General features: G+C 35.0%; 1 protein-coding gene and 1 pseudogene across 1 annotated transcript in view; one reads left to right on the plus strand and one right to left on the minus strand.

Annotated features, from left to right (window-relative positions):
- Csmd3 (CUB and Sushi multiple domains 3) overlaps positions 1-22678 on the minus strand; it is a 942208-nt gene that overhangs the window by 211512 nt on the left and 708018 nt on the right. The window contains 1 exon segment of the mRNA XM_076912208.1: positions 22197-22313. Coding sequence (XP_076768323.1) covers positions 22197-22313 — 117 coding nt within the window.
- LOC117719432 (small nucleolar RNA SNORA17) lies at positions 2086-2210 on the plus strand (annotated as a pseudogene).

Raw genomic sequence — 22678 nt, forward strand, 5'->3', positions numbered from 1 at the left:
CTGGGTATGATGAAAATGAGGTTTTTTTTTTTACATCCTCCATTAAACTTGTAAATCTTAACAAACTCATAGTCCACCTATGTGCAAAAAAAAAAAAAAAAAAAAAAAAAAAAAAAAAAAAAAAAACCTAAAATAAATCCAGACAGGGTGTTTCAAGAAATATATTTTATTTTTCAATAAGTCTTTCAAGCATTTAATTCAGTTACTGAGGCATATTTAAAATATATACATCATACCATCAAACAAGATTCCTGAAATAATAAGGATCCTTGGAAAGAACAAATGAGTTATATGAAAAATTCTATATATGTATGATAGAATTTCTGAAATATGTACAAAATAAAAGCAACATGTCATAAACTGAACAGGTTTATATCTGTATTTAGGTATATATGTATATGTGAAACAACAAATAAAGAAGGGGAAGCCATTAATTTGAGTGGGAAAGCATAGGAGGTGTGGAATAAGAAAGGGAAGGAGGAAAATAATATTTATTTTTATTCATTTATCCCTCTTTCTGTATGCCTAGTGCAGATTGATTAGCCATGAATACACACACACACACAAACACACAAAGATATGTAATATAATTGCACATATATGTATATGTAATAATATATTTTTGCATATGTATGCAGCAAAAATAGACTCAGTACGTTATATTTTTATATCTGTCCATGCACATATGTATGTAACAATAATAATCTAAGAAAAAGATGACAACTTGAGAGTAGGAAGGCTTTGAGAGAGCTTAGAGAATCTAGAAGGAGAAAAGGGAGGTGGCAAAATCATGGGTTCGGTTTCAGTTAAAGCATATTGAAAAAATAATTGTTGATAAAAACAAAACTAGGTTATCCATATTAGTAATTTTTTGTGATTAGACCTTCTTTAAATTTTTAACAGGACAATGACTATTTTATCTAGTAGATGTATTATTACTTTATCATAGATGTGAACTATTGAGAGGAAGGCAAATTCTCTTGAATTTTAAAGCCGATTCCAAAAGCAGCTTTAACTCTTGTAAAGACCACTTCAGGTAAATATGTGTTAACAGAGATGTGCAGAGCATATCACAACTGCATGGAGCATCTACTACTTGCTTAAATAATGCAGTTGTGTTTAATTTCAGGACAGATGGTTCAAATAATAATCTACACACTCATATCACTCTATATTCCTAAAATTGTCTTGCTTGTTCATATTATCATGAAATTTAACAGATAAAAATGTTAGAATTAACAGAGATATTTGATCTGTTAAAATTAGACATGTACAGTTACTTACCATGGCACCAGAATAAACAAATAATTTTTACGCTCCTTCCAATGTAGGTCAGTGAAAGGATATTAGAATTTATAATTTCTATTTACTTTTAGTAATTACTGTTTGCTTGCTTTTATGATTATAGCAACTGAAATTTATTTTAAAAATCTACTGCTTTAAATATTTTGGAGACTTTTTTGTCTTATTCTCTAAATAATGAATTAAGAAACAGTGAAGAGAAACAATTATTTGTGATTAAAAGTAACAGCTACGGATTGTGAGGTTATTCCAAATATAGTTAAAATTATCCTAGCACTTTTTATAGTCTATGAACTGTGCTAAATGCTCTAATATCTCTTCACAGAGATTCTCATTTCTTGGATAAAAACCAAGAATATGGTATAATTGTTTACTCAGATTAAAGAAAATTAACATATTACTTTGTCAAATTTATAATGTAAATAGCAACACAGAAAAAGAATCCAGATTAGTTTTCATTCATCTGGAGATTTGCAGCAAGACAAATGGATCACAACAGACTCAGTTAAAATAAAGATCATAGTGAAAGACTTTCCCAGGATTCATTTCAGTGCCTGCCTTTAAGAGACAACGAAATACAGACCCAGAGCCTGGTAACAGACTTTAAAATGAAGACATGCACTTTCCACTTTTGGGAAACAAAAGTCCATTTAAACCTAATGAAATCTAAGTTGTTAAGAAATAATTTGCATAAAATTGCATTGTATTTTACCTCAGTGGAAAATTTCATATGTTTTTAATCCTTCAAATCTAAGAAAGGCAAATTGAAGATATTTTTTAAAAATTGTAGCATTGCAGATTTGGCTGTTGTGTCACATGTTTGTCAGTAAGTGACAGAGAAAAGTGAGGTTATGTCTATGCTCAGGGTTCTGACCTGTGAACATCTGAATGATTAATAGTCTATCACTCCCCCAAAAAGCAAGCATGACATGACTACCAGTCTGGATCCTCACAGGCTTGATGGGGCAGACCATGCCAGAGATGACCCTGCCGGGTGTCATAATGCACAAGCAGGGCATAGCACTCCTGACTTCAAACCTGAGACAACCCCAAAGACTTGGAGATCCCGGGTGTCATTAAGAAGAACAAGTAAGTGATGGGAAAATGGAAGAGAAAGAAACAGAAGCATGTGGGCACAATGAAAAGAGGCAGAACAGTAGACTTGTGGGTAGTGAGGAATAGTTTGATCTGAGTAGTTGGTGATGGTACATGGCACCAACGGCCAGGCAGACATGGCTAGTCTGGGCTATGGTCCAGAGACATGTTCTGTAGGGACTGCGTAGAACTGAACCCACGGACCCCTCTCCTGGGTATCATGGAAGATCTGGCCCTAAGAGCTGGAGAGCAGGAGAGCAGAATAGCTGAACTAGGAACCTAGCCAGCAGTAGTACTCAGAGAGAGCGTCTGCACACACTGCCACATTGAGGGAGTTGTAAGTGAGCAGGTCCTGAGAATATGACCATAGGAGAGCTGGATTTGTGCCTCATCTTCCATGTGTTGGTACAGACAAGGGAGAGATACCCTCCTACCTCTTTGCCCCTTGTCATCTGTGGCAGTTGGGAGACTTGGTCCTGAGGTGATGAAAGCAGGAGAGCTGTCCCTGCCCCTCATCAGATGCAGCACTCAGGAGAGCTAGCCCTGCACCCTGGGCAGCACAATAGAGCTGACCCTAGTGGTGGGTACACAGGAGAGTCAGCTATGAGTGTGTAACCCTGTGAGAGCTGGTCCGACCACTTGTCTGCCGTGTAAAGACATGACTAAGGGAGATCTCCCCCTTTCATCCCTTGTCACCTACATCAGACAAGACAGCTGGTCTTGAGTTCATCAGAGTAGGAGAACTGGATTTGTTGGACCTGTAACTTTTTTGGGAAGCAGAGTAGAGCAGGTTCTGGTTCTGGGGGCTTTAGAGCAGGAGAGCCAATGGGCTGACTAGCTTAGATATCTCAGGAGCCCAGATCTAGGACTTTGAAGTGGCCCACCCTAGTGTATGGACCATTGTGTACTGCTGGAGTATATGAAGGATATGCAGATCCAAAACTACAGGGTCTGCATGACACAGGGCAACAAAAGGATATCTGAGAGAAATCCCACTGAGGTTCCAGTACTGATAGAGTGACAGTTGGCAGGCAAGCACTCTACCCTGGAACCACATCTCTATCTCTGGTACTTTTAGTTTGGGAGAGAAGTGTGGGTAATGATGTTGGTGACACAATCTCACAGGGAGCAAAGACTTGGCCAAGCAGAAACTTTAACAGGAAGGTAAGAATGATGGAGCTACCTACAGTCTGAACAGAAACTCAGATCTGAAAGGTATCATGATGCTGTAGAGAAATCACAGGACTGAATGGTGCAAATCTATCCCCCCCACCTTTCCTCTTCACCTATGCCTTGCTTTGAGACTCCTTCTCTTTCCTTACTCTTCCTGACATACTCTGAACTTTGGAAATTTATGGAAAACTTTGGAAAAGATGGTAACTTTCATGCCTTGAGCATTTGAATTGCAGACATGAAATTGTTTCATTCTATCCATTCAAAAACTTCTCAAGATATTTTTCCATAGAATTCCTTGAAAATTTTTTCAGTAAGAAATACGTATTATCAAATGTGCTGTAGAATTTTAGTAACATGAGCACTCTATAGGATTTTCAGTTTAAAGTAGAAATTCTCAATAAATTATACAGGTTCTAAACTCACCTATTTTAAAAGAAGCTGTGATTTATTTGTTACTTACTGTATCTTGTGCATGTCTCTATGCGTTCTTATACATGGTAACTATATGTGAAGGACCTCAAAGGAGAACTTGTAGGAATCAAACTTTTTTTCTTTTACAGTTTGGGCTCAGGGAATCAAAGTTTCTCAGCCTTGGCTTTTCTAACAAGAAAGAGCTGTCTTGCTGGTCTTAATCTTACTGTTATTTAATCCAGAAATAAATAATAATATTTTGAAGAATAACATCTTTATAACTTTAAAGATTCATGTTAATCTTAACCTATATTTTTATTATTTAAAATATGTGACTTTTTTTATATAAGAGAGAAAACAGCCAATATATTTTGCAGTTTCATGTATCTATATATAATTGATAGGTCATAGCATGTCAAATGCTATCAGAATTTAGGGAACATAAGCTAGAAATAATTTAAAACTCTTGAAGCTAAGTTTTTTTCACACTGTTGATTTTCTACTGCTCTTACACTTAGGAAAGGCTGTTTTAATGGGTTTCAAAGAAATGTTCCCCAATATAGGCAACAGTGTTCCAGCTATGGTAGTTTAATATAAGCTGTGATTTATTTGTTCCTACAAATACCTGAAGTTTCATTTCAAGATCCCCTTAAATTTAAATAACTCTGATCTATAACTTGATAATTCATGACATTTACTTGCAGTTGAATAGATGTACAGATATGGATAAGGATATAGATAATAACATAAAGGGTTCTAGGCAAAGGGCCAGAATTGACAACCTTGCTGGTTATTTTTTTTACAATAAATTGGACAATTGTCAATGTAACTTATCCTACTATCCCACTGAGGTTTGGCTGATTGGAATCCATATGGATTCATCATCTGAAGATTTTTTATTCCCTGAGTTAGCTAACAACACTGGATTTCTGAGTCTGTGAGGCCGATGACTAGCTTTTGGATTTCTGTTTGTAGTCCTGATACCACAAAGGTTTTAGGCAGTAGTTCTTAATGCCTCTGTGATATTAACTGCCCCTTCCAATGCATCATCCATAGCAACACTGTGAAGCAGCAGTGCACATTTCATGGATGCATATGAATTACTTTACAATCAACACACATCCATTTTGCTCATTCCTAATTTTCTTGACAAAGCCTCCTTTTGTTTATAGTCTAAATTAATCTCCCCAGTGCCTCTCACTAATGCTTCTTAAGGGTCTGTCTTTTCGTTGCCACCAAGAAGAGCATGTCCTTCACACATTCTGCATCATGTTGACTTAGTTTTACTATGTAGAGATTTATTTCAAACCCTTCACTCATATTCCTGATTTATATTTGATCCTTCTGGGAAGGATCCATTCTCCACTCTCTAATAATTACAAATTTCCTAACACTCAGGTACACGATGTTTCATCTAGACAATGTTTCTTACATGGTTACTGCACCTTCACAACTAATTTCCAGGCTCCCTTCTGTGTACCTCCTGGGTTTTCCAGAGCTTTCTCTCAGATGTCAGCTTTCAAGTTTTTTTTCCCCAATCATTCACATTTTTATATAAACCATTCAGTTAGAAAGGATATTTCCTGTATTCTCCTAAAGGGCCAGAAACTACTGTTGTTTATAAACCAATTAGGTCAGATTCTAAATCAAAAGAGGAGAGACAAACTCAGTCTTTGAATATATAATTGATCCATTTAGTGAAAAACTGTCACTCAAAAGAAATGCCTCATAGATCTGTACCCAAGATTATGTTATAGTAATTAACAGGACATTTCTATACAGTTAGAATTAGAAAAGAGGTACAAAGAGTTGGGTAAACAGAAAGGAAGCCATTATGCTCTCATATGACTAAAGGATAAAAAGCAAACAAATTATCTTGAGATAATTATCTTGAGAGTAAAAATAAGTTCAGAGATAATTTGTTCAAGGTAAGATGAGGTTTAAACGTTTGGGTTATTAAATTGTTTTCAAGAATATATGTATCTTTGGTTCACAAAAGTACTGCTGATTTCTTACTATTAATGCCACACTTTTTCCCCCAACCTTGCTTTTGAGTAAAAAACAATTTTATTAAAATTTTAATTGGTAATATCTGTTATAATAAAATAAATACTATACAAGATTAAAACTCAAAACTTATTCCTTTTATAAAATGTTTCTTAAAAAAACATGGTAAATGCAACTCTGACATTTAGCTTGGTAATTGACTAGTTTACACAGTTTCAGTGAATGTGGAAAATATCCTAGCTATACATCTCCATTTGAATTTCCTGTGTTCAATAAAAGCAATGTGTCTGAAATATTGAGTTTATATAAACTATAGGAAATTTTTTTTAGATTCCTCTTTAAAATATTCCATAGTACAATTTATAGCACATATTTGTCTGCCAAACAGAAAATAAAAATATTTGTCACAAAACTTCTTTGAAAGATAGGCTACAAGGTTTTCAAGTTGATGAAATATTTTAAAATGTAAATTGTTTTTTTTCAGTTCAAAAAATCAAATTTAAATCCTGTGACTTAACAAAACAGAAAGAAAAATTTAAATATAGCCAGCAAACTGGATGCTGTGTTAAACACTTTCAGATCATTATACTCTCCTGGATTACAAGTTGGACGTTATAAGTGACAGCTATGAAACACATTCATGACTACCATGTCATAATAAGCGTAAGTGTGGAGTAATGGCATGTGTACACACCTTGGTTGTCTCCAAAAGCTCTCTTTAGACTTACAACCCATTCAGTAAGAAGAAGAACTTGCATGGTCCTGAAAGCCCAGCTAACTACCTGTTAGTGAAGTCATAGTTATTGGGAGAAAATGTACAAACACTGATTTACTAAACCAGTATAATCTCTAGAATAATTATAATCATTTGTTCTTATACCCACAGATAATTACATTCTTACCCTTCATCAAGAAAATTTCTCTTTACAGCAGATGAAGACTACTACAGAAACTCACAACCAATCAAAATGCCTAACTGTGGAGCCCAGTCACAATGTATACATTTAAAACAAACCAACAACACCACCAACAAAACACTACTGCTGCACCCATAAGTCAGAAAACGTGGAAAGAGATGCAAAATTGTAAGAACTAAGAGAATTTGCTTGAGTTTGTATCTCCTAATAATATCAGAATCTACATCTATAAGGTCTCACCATCATTACAATCTAAATGAGATCTGAACAATGATACCAATGAATACACCAAGCTAGTCCCCAAACCTGCACAAAAAAACTACAAGCAGCTGAGTAAAACTGGAAATGAGAAAGTAGTCCTCCCAAGGGAAAGGGAAACCAGGTAGCTGTCCAGTGGCAAATTGTCTACCCTGAACACATGATACAGATATAATTATACAGAGATAACAGGTTATATTTAGGAATTATATATATACATATACATATGTATATATATTTGCATACATATATATATACATATATGCATACATATATATTCATATATATGCATTCATACAATACCAATTACTAAATAGAAAGTGACATGAATTTGATATGCCAGTAGTGAAATCTGGCTAAAACTTAATTTTTTAGCATTTCTACTGAATTCAAGACTAGAAAAATCCAATGCATATATTTATGACTTTTACAGGACAGCAGTAAAAATAGTTAACATAAACACATAACAGTTAACATAATGTATCAGGTAACATAGCACACAAGATAACACATAACATAACAGTTAACATAATGTATCAGGGCTTAAGCTGATACATTAGAATAAAAAAAAAGTAACAAAATGGGTGTATCTTATAATGCTTATAGGACATTGTAGGTACATAAGAAAATAAGGTAGATCTTGCAGTATCTTGCTTGCAGTTTCTAGATAGTTACGGTGATCCCATAAATTCATGGGGTTCTGTGAGTTGACTTGGATTTCAGAAGTCTTTGTGATACTTTCCTAACTTTCTCTTCTGGTATCACACTCTCTAGATTTGGAAGTAGATTTATATAGAGAGATCAAGTTTTATAGTAGGAAGTGCAAAATAATAGGAACCCATGTCACAAGGAAATCAAAATAAAATAAACAACAAAACTTCCTTAATGTCACCTGTAGTATGGATACTGGAAGAACACAGAACAAAGAAATCAGACAGATTACAATACAAACACAATATAATAATGCAAATCAAAAATGAGAATACAATTTAGGCATGGTGGTGCAAGATTTAAACCCAGCAGAGGCAGACATATCTCTGAGTTTGAAGCCTGCCTCCTGATAAAGTCCTACAGTTCCACAATAGTCAGGGATATACAAAGAAACTCTGTCTCAAAAAAAAAAAACCAAACCAAACAAACAACACACACACACACACACACACACACACACACACACACACACACACACACAGGCACACACAAAGAAAAAACAAGAGAAGAAATTGGAAGAATTTAAGCATCTATTCAAGGTCACAGCAAGTTTAGACAAATAAAGGACAATATGTGGACTACCATTTCACATTATTTTTCATTATTCCACATGATCTGTGAGACTAGTTAATAGTTAAGAGTGCAGACTGCACACCCTGGAGGACTTTTGTGGATATCAGCATCTAACTAAAAAGCTAGCTCCAGCCATATATTTATAATCCCAGAGCCAGGTTGTCAGAAGTGTAGAGACAGGCAGGCCAATGATGCTTGACGGCATCCCCCATAATTCCCATATTCACTAAGAGATCATGTCTTAGAGGAATAAGATGAACAGCTATAGAGAAGACAACCTGACATTCTCCACCTGAATCCCCATTTGTGGGAACAGTTCCACATCCCACCACCACACATAGAACACACACATACACAAACACACAACTAAAACTAACCAACCCATCCACCAAACAAACAAACAAACAAACGGAAAAGGAAAAGTAACCTGCAGACAAACATGTGAGAGACTATGTCATTGTGAACTACTGATAAATCTATGAGTAAAAACTCTATTTCATGTTACTATATATTGTTTTCCAATTTTCTCTTAAATTATTAAGCAGAAATTGGACCCATAACTACTTAAAAACTGAAAGAAGTGTGAAGCAGCAGCATTGACATCCATCATGTAATGACTCGGAGCAGACATTTGTCATTTGAACCTGTATTAGATCAAATGACAGTCACTTTGAAAATTCATCGAATCGTATTCTACAGCATGTTATAGTCATTTCATTGTAAATGGAAGGGAAATAATTTTGTTTGAAGTGGAATGAGAATACAAAATGTGATGGCAAGGGAAATATTCATACATATGTATATAATATGACATAAGAATTTCTTCTACTCTATTCATTTGGGTAAGAAGACTGAAAATGTGTTTGATGTTTGACTGCCAGCAGTAAGGCTTTCTCCACCTCCTTACATGGAGCCCCAGGCATGGGGAACTGACTAGGAAGCCTGAATATTTTCCACTGGGTATAGCAGGAACTTTAAATCATGTAGGTATGTAGCTGTAGCTTCACACAGGATCGTGCAACCATTCATAAAAACTCCAAAGCCAAGATGCTTCCTTTTTTTCACTTGTACCTTTTTGGAACTGTTTTGGAGTTGGCCCGAACTAAAAATCCTGTGTAGTGCAAACTTGTCAAGGCAAGGATCATGACCAACTGAGGCTTTTATTTAATTTCTCTTCCTCTTCTTCCTCTTCTTCCTCTTCTTCCTCTTCTTCCTCTTCTTCCTCTTCTTCCTCTTCTTCCTCTTCTTCCTCTTCTTCCTCTTCTTCCTCTTCTTCCTCTTCTTCCTCTTCTTCCTCTTCTTCCTCTTCTTCCTCTTCTTCCTCTTCTTCCTCTTCTTCCTCTTCCTCTTCCTCTTCCTCTTCCTCTTCCTCTTCCTCTTCCTCTTCCTCTTCCTCTTCCTCTTCCTCTTCTTCTTCTTCTTCTTCTTCTTCTTCTTCTTCTTCTTCTTCTTCTTCTTCTCTGTTTTTCTTTTTTCTTTTTCTTTTTGGTTTGCTTTAGTAATGAAGTGCTGTTGTTTGCTAGAAACCTTGCACACTGCTGAGTTCTCTGATCACAGATTTCATCACTCTATGCTATAAGTTATAAGTTTAGAAGCAAGAGGGAGTTCTTTCACTGAACCTGAAGCATGTGTCAGACTTAGATATTTCTGCCTTGTATTGTATCATAATTCATGATTCTGGTTTCAACTGTTTATGGAACAGGTTCTTACCTTGTGATAGTGATACTTTGTTGCCCAGTCTGGCCTGTCCCTGGTGGGGACAGAGTGACATGATTTCTGCCCTTGGGATAGAGCCTGAGGTGAGTTTCCTCCAGTGCTGATGGCTACTGTGAGCATAAGGCTTGTTTTTGTAGTAATGTACATATTTTCTGGAAGCCCTAGCAACGGAGGACTCTTTCCTTCCAAGGAATGTCCTTCCTATTAACGTTAATGACAACATAATAATTAGAAACAGCCCTGAGTCCAGGAGTCAGGGGTGTGGCTATGTCTCAGCAAACCGGTTAACACTTGGACCTTCAAGACAGCCTTTAAAGCTATGGGAAAGAGCTCTAAATACATGTGTTCGAAAATATATAATTTCTCAATTATGCAAAAAATAAGGGAGAAATTTGAATTAAACAAGTGGCTTCATGAATCTAATGGAACAAAAGCAGCTGTGCTGTGAGCCAACTTGTTAGAAAATTACTAAGGAAAGAGATAAAGAGACTTAGGGAGTGGTGATCTTGAGACATCCCACCCAGCTAATTTTTTTGTTTATGCTTACAAAGACAAATATAACTGTGTCTTCCTGGGTCTTCTGTATTTAACAAAGGCAGACAGATCTCTCATTTCGTTTGCAATGTTAAAAAAAAATGTATGCTTGCTGGGTCCTAAGAATCAAAGAAGTGGGATGCTGGTTAGTAAGATAATCACAATAAAACCTGTCTTAAGTGACTGGACTGATATGTAAAATAAAGCATGGACATGGACAAAGAGATCTCTTAGTATGGCAAGCAAGCAGAAGATACACAAAGAAATCTCCAGAGAGAAAACAACATAGAGAGGCAGGCTGGAAAAGCTGTATCAGGGAGAACACAGGTCATCAGCTTGGACCTACCATTTGACTTCGAGTCTTTCTTTTCACCACTCCCAGACACCCCTTTTCTCAGAATCCCTCTCCATGCCGAAGCTAGACCTTGGCACTTTGTTATATGTTTCAAGCAGGCACTAACCCCTTCCATAGAAAACTCATTAAACATTTTGATACCTTGTTTCTTATGTATGTTATTAGTCAGTAATATGAAAAATCAGTTATCATGTTGAATGCTAAGCTGTAAATTACAAAATGCAGGTATCTCAAGATGATCCTGTGAATGTCTTAGGTGATTCCATTGTCTGGAAACCTGCTGTTAAGAAGAGTCCTAATTGTATGTATGAATGTATGTATGTATGTATGTATGTATGTATGTATGTATTTGGGTTTATTAGAAAATACCATTTTGGCACCTTCATGGTACAAGTAAGGATTTTATTCAAATTATCCTTAAGCAGAGAGGATTATAAACTATAAGTAAGCACTTTCATGAGGGAGTCTTTAACCTTCATGATAGTATTATAAGTTATTATGGAGTAAGAGTTATGAATATAATCAAAGTAAAAAATACAGAAGTATGAATAATACCTGTTAAAAACAATCCAGTACAAATATAAAAAATAAATAAAAGTAAGTCAAAACAAAAACAAACAAAAATCTTTGCATAAAATATGGAAACAGAAAATTGAAGAAAAACCTTACTTACTAATCATTTCCCCTACTTACTAATTTAAACAATACTATAAAATTTCATACAGTGAAATTATAAAGTAGCCACCATTGTTTTCCATGCTTCTATAATACAAGTTTGGAATTAATGTTACTAACTATTGACATATAACAACTGGTAAACTTTTGTGGCCTTAATCAATAGACCACATCAGATTAAAAATATTCTTTGGAAAGTTACTAAATTTAGACAATAGATACAACATGGTGTTTATAAGTAATAAAATGGTGAATGAATACTTATGCCTCATTTTAATCTTCATAAATATTGCATTGACTAACTATCTCACACAGGTTATGGAAGCTCTGGCCAAAATAGTAATAAATTTAATTAAGTTTATGGTACTTGTAATAGGGCTGACAAATTGGGACTGCCATAGATTTTTACCCTCAATTAAAATAATTAATATAGTCAAATACAAAATAATACAGGCTCTTCTGAGACTGAAATTCAATATCCAAGATCACTCAGAGAAGATGGGATGGTTAACCTCATGATTTAATCACTTCACAGTGTAATTTGTCTATTTTAAAAGCCAAAGTAACTGAAATCTCAAGGTAACTTGTTAAACAATTCCATGGCCCTACCAATTTAGAAACCCATTGGCAATATTCTTAAAATTACTAAGCACAACTGTTTAGCTGATAAATATTTTGCTGTCATTGATGTGATTTCTATGTTCTTCTTATTGCCTATGCCAACAGCATCCCTCTCAGCCTTCACATTTAATGATACCACAATACATTCATTATAGGACCAACTTCACACAGCTTCTTTAAAGCTCTTTAATGACTATGCCATTGCAACGGCTTCTGCAATACAGCTACAAATATAACCATCCTCAATTTTTTGTGAACCACTAGTCAAGAAGTCACATTTTATAATATTATTCTAAAAGTATCTTCATTCTCACAATCATTTTAGACATCCTGATAGTCACAAAAGAGCTCACTATAAAAGATGTTCTACTGTCCAATACATAAGAGAATTATATTTTCATTCTAAGATTATCATAACTCATACACAATCAAAACCAAATACTGACTCTGAAATGAAAAATATTCTTTTATGTAAGCCAGAATTATGCCCTCTGTTGTATCTCATTAATACGTCATATACCCTTTCATGTCCTGGGGCCTTTGCAAGTTTTCATAGCTTTACAGGAGGCCACCCTACTTGAGACTTATTAGTTATGTGAAGAATTCCTTGGACTAAACTGAATGACCAGCAAAATAGTATCTGAATACTTTAGAGGTTATGTGACCATTACTATCACATATGGCTCTTATAACTGAATGGCTTCTACTTTAATACATTATTTATGACACCTCTGACAAAGATTCAGTATAAAATTCTGAGTCACTGTCAATTTTTGTACATCATGCTCCGGTAAATACTTAGTCTTGCCTTTATACTCTTTCATATCCCATGCCAATTGTCAAACATCTAGTCACATAACAGTGTCAAAGGCAGCTCCTTTCCCCCGTTCTAGCTTGATCAGGTAGATATGTCTAGGAATGACTTTCTTTATAGATACCCAATATATTGATCAATCTAAGCCATGCATACCTCACCAAGACACCAACTCACTCAATGCAGAGATAGACATAACTGATAGGGACCAAGAAACCCATTGCATCTACTATACAACATGATACTGAGTTTTTTTTTAAAGGGCATTAAACTTTTAACCTCCTTATCTGAGGCTCTAGACCTCACAGAACATCACTGCGGTACTTGTTCAAAGATAACAAAATAAAACAAAACCACAATTCATTCATGAGTTTAACAAGGATGATTTGTAATAGATAATGGGAATTTTCTTGATTTTCTGATCCTTCCTCACATCACTTGTCTTACATCTGAGTAGGCTGACTAGAGATGAGAGACTCTGGGTGCACCAGTGATGACTTTGTAGTAGACTACTAAACTACAGTCATGGCATCCATGAAAGTATTTGTATCAGATGCCAGGAAACAAGAAGGTCCCAGGACTGAACGTGGTTGACTTTAGCAGAAATGCACAGCGAAGAGGATACAGAATCTGCAGAGACCACCTCCAGTTACAGCCCCCAATCAAGGGTTGGGGACATCCACTCATCTCAAAGTTTTAAACCCAGAAATGTTCCTGTCCAAAGGAAGAACAGGGACAAAAAATGGAGCAAAGACTGAAGGAAGGGCCATCTGGGGACTGCCCCACCTGGGGAATCCATCCTGTCTGCAGACACCAAACACAGACACTATTGCTGTTGCCAAGAGGCTCTTGTTGACAGAAACCTGATGTGGCTGTTCCTTGAGAGGTTCTGCCAGCAACTGACCAATGCACATATAGATGCTTGGAGCCAGCCGTAAGACTGAGCTCAGGGATCTTGGTGCAAGGAGCTGGCAGAAGGACTGGAGAAGCAGAGGGGAATTGCAACCTCACAGGAAGAACAATGCTGGCTGGCTGGATCACCGAGTGTTCCCAGGGACTAGACCACCAACCAAGGAGTGTATAGGGAGAGATCCATGGTTCCAGATACATATGTAGCAGAGGATGTTCTTGACTGACAACAATGGGAGGGGAGGCTCTTGGTATTGTGGAGGTTTGATGCTTCACCATAGGGGCATACTAGAGCAGTGGGGTGGGAGAGGGTGGGGGAGTGGGGGAGTATCTTTATAGAGGCAAAGGGAGGGGGAGAGGGCAGATATGGGATGGGAGGGAGTTGTGGAGTGGTAACTAGGAAGTGGGATTTTACTTGAGATGTGAATGAATAGAATGATTAATAACAAAAGCAAAAAAAAAAAAAAGAAATTTAAAGAAAAAAGAAAATTTCAGGCTAACCTGTCAAAAAAGAAAAGAAAAACGAAAGAAAAAAGAGAATACTTTAAATGCTAGAACTATCACATAAAACTGCTCTCTGGACTATCATGTAATTGTATAGGACCATTCTTATACAATGTAACCTGAGCTAAATGGTACCTGCCTGACCATTTAATTGTTATCTCTCTGTTTATGCAACAACAAGTGCTTTCTGTATAGTCATATTTCATACTTTGTCCTTAAAATTTCTAAACAACTGGAAGACATGACTGACACCTGCTAATCTACTTTAGACAGTCCCACTGGAGGCTAATAAAGACTTCATTTGACTCATTCAGGCTTCTTGGGAGTTTTTTTCTCTTGAGGTATCCTACAACAAGTTATTGAATAATTCTATTAAATAGCTCAATCAATTTTACAGTTAGTTTCTTTTTAACTATTTAGGCATTCCAGTATCTATGTGTTTATCTTTTAGTAATTAACATTCTCTTTTTTTAAATGTATTTTTTTATTGACTGTTCTACTTATTCACATTTCAGATGTTGTCCCCTTCACCCTCATAGAAGCAGTGGGAGGGGAGATGCGATAGCGAATTAACAACATTCTTATGGTATATATATATATAGTGTTGTATACAAATTAAGTTGCTTTTTTTTAAAAAAAAAAATGAAAGTTGTATGCCAAATGGTTATGCAGCTATCTCTAATAAAGTTTTAATATATTTTAACTAGGATTTTAATCTAAAAATTATTTTGCATGAGAAATTGAGAAAATGGTGTATCTGTTATGTTAAAAGTCAAAATATCTGTTGTTCCAAATAGCTTCTTTTCTTTAAAGTTTTCTTACAATTATATATTATGTTTTTATCGTGTATGTGTGTGTATATTTATATGTCTGTCCTGTTTCTGTGTGTCTATGTCTCTCTCTCCCTCTGTGTGTGTGTGTGTGTCTGTTTGTGAGTGTGAGTGTGAGTGTATGTGTGTGTGTGTGCACAAGCAAGTGTGCACGCAGTGGTTGCGGTGGGAAGGCATGCACTCGTCAAAGTACACATGAATGTCAAAAGACAGCTTGTGTGAGTTGGCTGTCTCCTTCCAGCATGTGGGTTCCAGGGATGGGACTCATGTTCTCAGGTTTAACTACAAGTGCCTTTATCTGTTAAGCCATCTGGCCAGGTCACTTTCTTTCCTTATTGCCAAATAGAAAGAATACCAAAACCCCAAATCAAACCAAACCAATCAAACAAAACATACCCTTTCTTATTTGTTGAAGTTAAAACAACCACTATGTTGAAAAACTATGCTGTTTCATTTTGCTCTAAGTCTAAAATGTAATGTTAAATAACGTTAAAGGCAAATTTTGAACAAGCATACCCTTTGTGAAAATTATTTATGATTGTTAGATGAAGTTAACATTTTGAAAAATAATAACTATTGATTTTGATGTAATAGTAATGTTAAAATGAAGTGTCATATACTTTAAGTAAAAGATAAAAAAGCTTTTATTGATCTTCTTAAGAGTTTATCAATGCTGAAAACTTCACAACTGAAAAAAGTCAATAAAATGATTTACTAATATAAGTAGCATGCAAAAAGAACCATAAAGCAATTTGTCACTAAAATATTAAAGAAATTACTGACATAAATTACTGAATTAAGTAGAATGACAGGTAACTATAATATAAATTATATAAACTATGCTGAGTAAAACAGGGAATTTTAAACTGCAAGCAGATTAAAGGCCACAAGGCCGATGGCCCAATAAACATGTGAAATTTAAAGGAATATATTCACAATTCAAACCATTTCATTTAAGCATAAAAGATAAGAAAAGCATCACGGTTCTAAAAAGCATGTCTGCACATATCCAAAAGTCCAAACACCCACAAAGGCAATGCCTGTGCACACTCATGGTGGCATGTGCACATTCATGATGGTATGTACATACTCATGGTGGTATGTACACATTCATGGTGGTATGTACACACTCATGGTGGTATGTAAACACTCATGGTGGTATGTACACACTCATGGTGGTATGTACACATTCATGGTGGTATGTAAACACTCATGGTGGTATGTGCACACTCATGGTGGTGTGTCCACATTCATGGTGGTATGTACACACTCATGGGGGTATGTGCACACTCTTGTTGGTATGTACACACTCATGGTAATATGTATGCATCTTAATTCTAGTTTAGCAGCATTCACTTTCTGTTTAAACTCTTGAGACTGCTACATTTCCAATGGCCAGCTGCCAAGAGTTTATGCAAAGTGAAAGATGTGATATCATAGCTTTTACTAGCTAAGACTAATCAATATCATCAGAATTAATGAGACATTTTATCTAATTATAGCATTTCCAATAGAATATTATGGTAAATTATGAAATAAAAAGTTAATTCCTTAAGAGTGGGCCATCAAGAGGGGTTACCAGATAAAAGTATTTGTCACTTACTCTGTGACCTGAGTTTGATCCTTAGAAACAACCGGCTGGAAGGAGAAAACCAACTTTTGTAAGTTGTCCTTTGTCCACAACATGTGTGTTGTGGCACATGCATTTACAAATATATACATACACACTATAAGTAAATAATTCTAAGTAGACAAATAAATGTAATGATGCTGTAAGAATTTTAATTGTGTAACGAAAGTAATACCATAAGAAAAAAAGTTGCTTCAATATAGGAATTTCTTTGAAACAATTTTATACCATAGCCAAAAGAAAAAAATTGAAGATAGTGAAAGCTATGTAAACAAAAACCACAAATAAAAATAAAATCAAAACTTCTTTTGGCTGGAGGTAGTATCATGACCTCATTATTGAAAGGATGGGACTGTGAAGATGGGTGATGCCCTTCTGTGTTGCATCTTGAAACCCTGACTCCATTGGCAGGAAACACAGAAACATCTTACAACATTAAAAAGCACCTGGGGCAGTGCAGAAAAGATTTTTACCAACTAGACTGAAGAAATCTTCAGGTGATTTAAAGATTTAGGAACATGACACATGTGTAATGAAGACACTGAGCCAGTGATCAAATAAGAGACAAGCAAAGCTTGACTGGACAAGAGAAAGTTTTATATCCATTTACCCATTTCCTGGATATTTTCCCTCAAAAACTAGTCTAGAGATGATATGTACTAAGAAATAGGTTGAATGATGAGCTTTTAGAAGATGGAACTCTCTAGAGATCTGTCCAGAAAATTAAGTCACTATACACATATAATATTTAACATATTTTAAAAGTTAGACTTCTCCATAAAATTTTAATCTAAGTTTGTAGTTTCTATAATGAATACCTTATATGTCACTTATGTGATGATTAATATTAAATTTTCCATTTAAAATTATGTTAATATAGCTTGAACTTTATTGTTTTAATTAAATTCTGTCCCCCAAACTTACAGCAATACAAAAGCTTAAAAATATAATCACATGTGAAAGATGACCTTAACAGATTTAAATGGTTAAGAAGCAAGGTGATACCAAGCTGATTTAAGTGGGCGCTAAATAATTGTTATCATTATGATTTAGCAAACTAATTATCAGTCTGAGAGACAAACAGGATTCCAACAATGCCCTGTAGAGATGAGTGCAGCATCAGTCACTCAGCCACCAACCCAAGAAGTCAAATCTTTCCTGGAGTTACTAAGTGTGTGGCATATAGTTAAAGCAGCTTTTGAGTATACATGCACTGTGCTTTACAGAGAACCTTGCATTAGGGATTTGAAGGGCACTGAAGGGATATCAAGGTTGGAAAACTGAGACAGATTATGGCTCTAATACACCAATAAACCTACATTGTTGTGTAGCTGATTATGTTATTATAAACTATTCCTGTTCACGAAAGCAGATGCTCAAGTTTTCTTAAATTCTATCTCCTCCATGCCTAAAGGATTTCTTTGCCAACTGTTCAGACAGGTATCTTCAACTAGGAGATATCCCTCTAAGGAGTGTTTTTCTCATTGAGCTTTATAATAAAAATGTCAGTATAATTCATCTTAAGAGAAAAATCCAAAAACAAAACAAACAAAAACCCTTTGATTTCTGGCTGAAGTTGTCAATTACCCCATTTCTGCTTTATTTTCCAGCAAACTTTTGGAATAGATATTCACATTTCCTGACCGGTTTTACTAAGTCCACATTACAGATCGTCATTACTTACTTAGATCCTGATGCTTTGTTAAATGTTTATATTAATAACACAATTTTTCTTATATCATGTTAAGAATTTACACCATCTACAGTATTTTACCTGTACAGAAGTCAAAATAAAATTGAGTTGCATATTTTCTCACATATTAATGCATGAATAATTAAGAATTCAAACTACTTGAAAAAACACTCATCATGATTGACAATTGAAAGTAGGAAATTAAAATATACTTTGCTAAGAATTGTTTTAATATGAGAGTCAAATCAAATAGCTTAATACTATAAAACAATAGCAAAATACCAATAAACTTTATCCAACTAACAAATTGTTAATCTTATTGGAAATAGAACTGGAAACCTAGAGTATAAATATTGGAAAATTGCCTTAAGATGTGAGGTTCAATTTAATACCAATAAGATGCCTGGAAACATTATGAACTGTCAATCTTCCCCAGAGTACGAGGATTATCGGTATTTACTGAGTAGCAGTCTGGTCTCAGTAAGCAGAATCAAGTTATGTACATATGTATCCTATATGAATTCAACTAAATCCCAGGCAAAAACACAGAAATGTGTATGATCAGATAACACACAAGCTGTGGGAAGCACATCATCCCCTCTGGAGCAGTGTGAAACAATTGTCTTCTTTTCTTACACTGAGGAATTATTGAGAGGTAATATAGCATATTGTAGATGATCTTTTATGAATAGCATAGAATTTTTCACTTTTAATGTGTTAATATATGATTTTTCTCCAACAGTAACTATTCCAGAGCCTCAGCTCCTATTCAAAAGGCAACGGGAACCAATGAACAGAGTGTTTTTGACAGAGAATGTGCTAAATGATTTACAAGTCAAGTTCTAAGAGCATTCCCATCTAAAAGATATAAAAGAGGGAATGATCATAATTTGAAACAAATGACAGGAACAGAGAAAAATGTGAGAAGAGATATGTGATAAAACAATAGAAAACGCAATAAGAAATAGCTCAATGTGGCAATAGCAGGGAGTTATGGCAAAGTGAGAAAGAGAGCAGACAGAGGCAAAATAGGAATTTGATTTGTAGGGAGCCACTGACCATTGCTTAATCATCTCATACCAAAGAGCTGGAGGAAGACAGGAAGAATGAAATGACCCGTCTGTGTTTAATCCCACAACCTTGCCCTTAGTAAGCTGTGCAACACAATTGAAAGAGCTGGATGTGTACATATTTGAGAATCTGACATTTATTTATACAGCTTAACATTGGATTTCATAACTAAATAATACAAATAACAAATAATTATTTTGTTTTCAAGCCATTTGAATATTAAGAACTAGTTCAACTGCATATCTAGGTCATTTGATTTGTTCACCTTCTTCTTCTTTTTTTGGGGGGGAGGGTAGGTATAGCTTTAGTATGAATGTGAATGTAAACAAAGGAGTCACCATGTGTTTGAAGGTATGCCAAGCATTTTCTGACGTGGTTTAAGCAGTTATCATCACTGTTCTGAAGATGAGAAAGTCAGGCTGGGCTGAAACTGTAACTTGTCAAACAGCAACAATGACAATAAGTTGTTGAGTGAAAACTTGAATCCAGAAATCAGGTTCTAGGCTGGCACTCTCATGCCCAGGGTATTTGAGCACGCTGTAGAAGAAACAAACTTCTGATACACTCATCTCTCTTCCTTTGTACAGCTCTTTCTTGTTGACAGAATTTTCATTCCCAAATAAAGAATTCATGAAAATTTCCCAAAGAGAAGCAAGGTTCTCTAACAAGAACTCATATGTTTAAACTTATAAATTGAAAGAATATGGAACATTTATAAAACAAAATTAATTTTTGTATTAATAAACCAAAGCACACTTAACTCAAGATTTATTTTAGAAATCATTCATGCTTATCTCCATATGGTATTATTTTTAAGCTAAAAGGATTAAATTTAATTAATATTAACCTGCCAAAATAAAATTTACATTAATTAGAAATTTATTAAGTAATTATTATTGCAATCTATATTCTTCTTAATCTTGTAAAATATATACAAACTACAGTCAAATATCACTATGGTGAATGACATGTATACATGTCAAAAAATAAAATGCCTAATTTTTTGCTTTCTTATTCTTCTGGCCACATGGCTTCCTCCAATGGGAGGAGAACAGAGAAAATTATTAGCTTTCAAAGGGAACTTATGCATTTTCTGTACAATCATTCATTGGAGTCTGTCAGCAACTATGTAATGTTTTTTGCATCTGTGATTCATAAAATTCTAGAAGGCAGAGGATGCTGTTGGGCACAAAGGCAATACCCATGAGGTTCCGACCTGTACATAAGAGGATGATATTCTTTCTAAAAGGTCACTGTCCTCAATACTGAAAAAACTCAAACATGTTTAGATCGATCAGTATGTTGGCTTGAAGACATACTTCACACAGTACTGAAACTGACATCTTGCTAATGCCAGCATCATAGCCAGCATTAGCACAATGATAAAGTGGAGGTCTGATGGCCATGCTCTCAATTAAGATGAGAGTCTTAGACTAGATTTAGAGGCAGGAAAGGAGAATGTATAGGTAGTATCTGGTTTCAAGAAATTGGACTGGAAACATCAGCTTATTTTATGTGTTAGCAGCAGAAATAAGTTGTTATCTACTGGTGTCTACTGATAAAAATCCATGTCTTTCTGATAGAGTACTGAGTCACCTAGACCCAGACATTCACGATGGCTACCACAAATCCTTTGTCAATCTGAATTTTAAAAGATTATGAACTTTCAGCCACTCTTGCAACTCTTTACTGCTCATTAAATTTCCCTTGCCTACCTATGCATGAACAAAGCTTAATCTGGGACAAATCCAGCTGGACCTCAGGGCAAACAACTTTTTAAGCCATCCAAGTGACTTCTAAGACCCACAGTCAATCAGGCAGATGTTGAGACAGCAAAGGACACAGAATACTCTCAGTGCTAATATACGAAAGATTTTCAGGTTAACAAGAGGATCTAAACTGTTCTTTGTTGTCAAATTTATAGTCATTGTTCTAGAACTTAGTTTTATTAAATCAAAATGTTTCTACTCTGAAATGTGTTAATAAATTATTAACCTGATATGTTTTATAAATAATTCTGTTACAGTTGCAATAGTTATATGTTTGAATTTATGTATATATTGCTTAGCAGATTTTGCTTTCTGCTCCAGTAATTTCTCATCTTATGTCATCCCAATAAGAAGGCACTTGCAAGGTTACTGGATGTTTTTATTTTTAAAAATTAAAAAACAATCCTGTTTTCATTTTTGTATTGTTGTTCACCTGTGCACTTGACTGTTGTTTCAGATTAAATAAAATGACCTCAGTTTTATCACAAAGCTACCACCTAAAACATTGCAGAGTAAAGCAGTTTGTGAACAGTAGATAGTCTTATGAAAACTGCTCAAATAACATGTAGTGAAAGTCAGGCATGTCTAGAAATGAAGAAGGCACGCTGAGATGAATCTTACTTACCAAACTCCTTGGGAACTGCTATCGAATAAACACAATTGTGGTCTACACTGTAATTTTTGGGATAGTTTGGTGATAGCACTGTGCCTTCTGAACCTGTTGAACGACTTCCACAGGGTGCTGTTGAATAAAAATAATAAAATAAAACATTTACAAAAAACACTCAAAAATTTAAATTAGGAATATCTTCTCAATCTACAAAAATTTAGTTAATAAATTTTAAACTTAAAATTTATTTTCCACGCTTATACGAGTCTCTTTAATATTAAGTATTTTTTTTAAAAAATGAAGTATGTATAAAACTTTATAAGCTTCAGAATTTACTGTCCTCTAAAGCAAAGCAATATAACTGTCTTACAAGTTATTTTTAAAAGTAATAATGATGGCCTTTCATTTATAAACTTGTAAATCTAATCATATTATTGTAATGATGAGAAAGCATATATAGACATAAGAGAGCTGTCAGGTGTTGTAATGTTACTCAG

This window comes from Arvicanthis niloticus, chromosome 13 (assembly GCF_011762505.2).
Source record: "Arvicanthis niloticus isolate mArvNil1 chromosome 13, mArvNil1.pat.X, whole genome shotgun sequence".
Taxonomy (NCBI): Eukaryota; Metazoa; Chordata; class Mammalia; order Rodentia; family Muridae; genus Arvicanthis; species Arvicanthis niloticus.